The sequence below is a fragment of the Kryptolebias marmoratus genome, linkage group LG11, assembly GCF_001649575.2.
Source record: "Kryptolebias marmoratus isolate JLee-2015 linkage group LG11, ASM164957v2, whole genome shotgun sequence".
Lineage (NCBI taxonomy): Eukaryota > Metazoa > Chordata > Actinopteri > Cyprinodontiformes > Rivulidae > Kryptolebias > Kryptolebias marmoratus.
In genome coordinates, this window is record NC_051440.1 from 12,770,760 (window position 1) to 12,774,430 (window position 3,671).

A 3,671-nucleotide genomic window follows, 5' to 3' on the forward strand; every position below is an offset into this window, starting at 1 on the left:
TCGTTAGCTTGATTCGAGCGCGTGTTAGCTTTCGCGACCGGAGTACCTTTATCCTGAGTTTTAGGCATTTTTATAGATTTTTTGTGGCTCGATGTGTTTCTCCTCCCGTTCATATGTTATTTTGTCGAGATAGCGAGCATATTAGCGAGTTCTGAATGGGAGTTTTCGATGCTAAGGTGGGAGAGAGGCTCTGACGCAGCCGTCTACTCCATTTGCTTCCGGAAGACCTCGAGGTTTTTGGTTTTTAAATCCCATAACGTCCTTTACAAAGTTTTAAATGTCCCGCCTTGAATCTATTTAACAGACTTTCTTAACATTCGCACCGCAGTTTCTCCAGATTAAAGCACAAAGGTGATCCAGTTTTTTTCGCCTCAAACCTTAGAAAGACTTCACTCCTCAATATGGACTTCAGACTGTCGAGACTCAAATCTGTGCCAAAGATTTATCTTTTGTTTGTTTTTTTTTGGCTCTGAACCTGAGCAGAGTATGAGAGCAAAATGGAGCTCATCTATTTTGCTTTTCTCTTATTCTTATATTTGTTGCAACATGGACACTTTATTGTAGCTTTAAAAAATTTTTTTATAGCTGAGCTACAACATTTTAGCAGACTTAAAAGTGCTCTATAAATAAATTTGACATTGCCAAGGCAACAATACACCAAAACACAAAGACAAAGTGGGTTTTACTCACATTTCTCCATCCTCCTCGTTTACAGTATCCATGGGAATGTCCTCATCTTCACATAAAAAAAAAGTAATTTAAAGGAGACACAAGAAAGAATGAATTTTCACACTTGTTCATAGAAATGCAAACAAATAAAAGGAACGTTTAATATCGTACCAGTGACACTGCTGCATGTAGAGTTGCTCTTGCGAGCTGCCTTCCTCTTGAGCACCGAGCGGCGTGAGGCCCGGCGCACAGATTCCTGCGTCATGCTGTGCCGAAGGCCAGCCAGCGAGTGGCGCAGGTTAAGCGAGCACTGCCCCGAGCTGCGCCTCGAGCTTCTAGTGGTTTCGGCTATCGCGATCTTTGTAGCCGCGCGGCCCGTGGAGGCCTCGACCTCGGCCTCCTTGGTGATCTCAGCAGACAAGCGCTCCTCTGCGGAGATCCTGACAGTCACCTCGGGTGAAGGCACCGAAGGGGGAGGCTGGGAGGTGCCACAAGTAGCATCCGGTTTGATTTCATCGCTGACTTTTTCTTCCATTTGCTTCGTCACCTGCACCTCCTCGGTCTCACTGAAGTCACAAGATGACTGGCTCTCGCCGTCTGCCACCTCGGGCTGAGTCTGTTTGTCTTTGCGGGTCGCGCGTTTTGGCCTCGACGTGCGGCTGGCCGCAGAGGTTGAGGCATCAGGGTTGGCTTCCTCTTCGGCGACCAAGTCTAATGGTTTCACCCCAGAGCCGCGAAGGTTACTGCGCCTTCCCTTTGAAAACCTAGAAAGCAAAAACAGGACTCGTTGGCAAGTTGGAAAGACGCAACATTCTTGAATGAATAAATGCACTAAAGCATTTAACAAAGCAACAAACCTCCTTGCTTGACTCTCCTCCTGGCGTCCTAAAGATACGCGCTTCCGGCGACTTTTCTTCTTCTGCGATGGCGTCTTTGGCATCAGTTCTGGCTCGGTATTAAAGTCCCTGAAAAGACAGAAACACCTTTGTCAGGAAAGAAACAAATGGAAGGAAAGAAGGAAAACTTTATTTGGTAAACCCCTATGACCATGAAGCCAAACGTACCTTGAGAACATGCGGTTTGCTTCCTGTTGGATCTCCTCAAGCCAAACCATGTGAACGTTGTCAATCTCGCTGATGAATTCCTGCGTCTTCCCGTGAAACATCTCCATGAGGGAGCGCACGGACGAGAACACGGAGGTCATGATGGCAGCCTGAGGGGGGGAAATTAAGGAATAAATATCGAGACAAGCTGTAAACACACTTGAGGAATCAGTAACTTATCTTTAACACTAGAACTACCAGACCTCTGCCATTTGGCAGTTATACCTTTAAATCCCAAGGAACTGCCATATGGCAGGTGTGAATAGCTCATCTTGCCTCCAATGTTATGTAAATGAGGCCATTACATTTGCAAGAAGTAAATCTAAGGACACTCTACTCAGCAACAAGTTGGTCTCCATCGGAGTCACAGGGGTTGACATGGTTGAGGATCATGTCCAAAGCCCACTGTGCAGTGTAAACCTTTGCTTCTCAGTCAACAGAGTAAGTGAAGTATGTGTGGTGGCATGGCTTTTTATCCAGCTGGAGGTGGCTACAATCATAATCGTTATCATCATTGTTCACACTATCACCCATGACACCCATCCCTGTTCACTGTTACCTGGTACTGGCATATTTCGAACTAAGGGCTGCAACAACAACATTTTTAAAATCTAAATATAGAACCCATCTCAGTTACCTCCATCGTGTATATTTGTAATATTGTACTAAAGTGAGAAACCTTTATTCTATTTTATTTCACTCAGCATGTAGCCTACAGATAGGCTATTTACTTTGGTGCAGTTTATTATGTAAAGTTTATGTACTTTATTAACAAGTTTTCCTATGTCTGCAGTCTTCTTTCTCTTTATTATAAAAAATAATATTGAAATAATGTAAAACTGACACATAGACAATATTTGAACTATAATTCTAAAACATCTCAAGTGTGCCTCCTTTATACTAATTTTGGATTGTTTTCACACTGCAAAAGGTGACATACTGATACTTTAGTTGCACCTTCTTTGTCTATCAGCACATCTAGTCTTTGTTTTATTCTATATGCTTCATGCTTATTTTTCTGTTTGCTTTTGTCTGAGATGTTTATAAAGTTAGTTGTGACATTTGTAACATTTTTAGGGGGCTATTTAGTGTTTTTTATATTCACGTTGAATATAAATCGCAGTTGTGTCCTCCATTAGATCTTTAAACCTAAAGTTAAATAAAAGTTCATGTTTACGGTACAGGTTTTAATATATGTGTATTAAATGTGTAATCCTATTTGTGCTGTAAGGAAATAATGCATCTCCTTAAAGGGAAAAATATTATTTGAACGAAGGAAGTGATTATCTTTAGTCTCGAAACTAATTGTGTTGGTATAAATACGTTGCTTTCTTTTTTTTTAAAAAAAAAAAAGCATGTTTTGAGTGGTTTGTATACTTTGGGGCTGTGGATTAACAACACATTTAAATTAACATCATATTTGCCATGTTTTTAGTTAATAATGTGAGCTAAACTAAGCAGGCTAACGACCGTTTAAAGGCTAACATGCTAGCTAAGCTAATCGACAACAACAAAAAAATAAAAATAAAAAAATTGTCAAAACAAACATAACGTAAAACAGCCAACAGCTCTCCAATAGGTTTTTTAGAGACACAACACAGACTTTATACATAGGAGAGCCGGAAATAAAGCTTTAATTTTTAGATCCCTGCCTAGAAGGTTAACGTTACAAGCTAACGTTTACCATCAGAGCTAACGAGACGAAAGACTCACCTTTGATGTCCGATTTTCTTCAAGGAAATTACAGTGATCGTTGCTTTTCAGCGACTAAAACAATCGCATACTAACGCTGTGAACTGTCTTTTTTATGTCAACACGTCCCTAAAACCACGACAACAGCAATCATTCAAACGACCCGCTGAAACTGACTACGCATGCAATTCAAACCTCACGAGCCAA

The 3,671-nt window shown here is 41.2% G+C and overlaps 1 protein-coding gene across 2 annotated transcripts in view; it reads right to left on the bottom strand.

Annotated features, from left to right (window-relative positions):
• LOC108229843 (inner centromere protein) overlaps positions 1-3,671 on the bottom strand; it is a 15,459-nt gene extending 11,788 nt beyond the window's left edge. Inside the window, exons 1-5 of one of the 2 annotated variants that reach the window (XM_017405533.3) lie at positions 3,486-3,671; positions 1,734-1,882; positions 1,527-1,634; positions 841-1,433; positions 691-736 (exon numbers count right to left, since the gene is read on the bottom strand). In XM_017405533.3, the coding sequence (XP_017261022.1) occupies positions 691-736; positions 841-1,433; positions 1,527-1,634; positions 1,734-1,873 (887 nt within the window). In that variant the 5' untranslated portion in view covers positions 1,874-1,882; positions 3,486-3,671. The remainder of the gene's footprint in view (positions 1-690; positions 737-840; positions 1,434-1,526; positions 1,635-1,733; positions 1,883-3,485) is intronic. The other variant, XM_017405534.3, reaches the window with a different exon arrangement.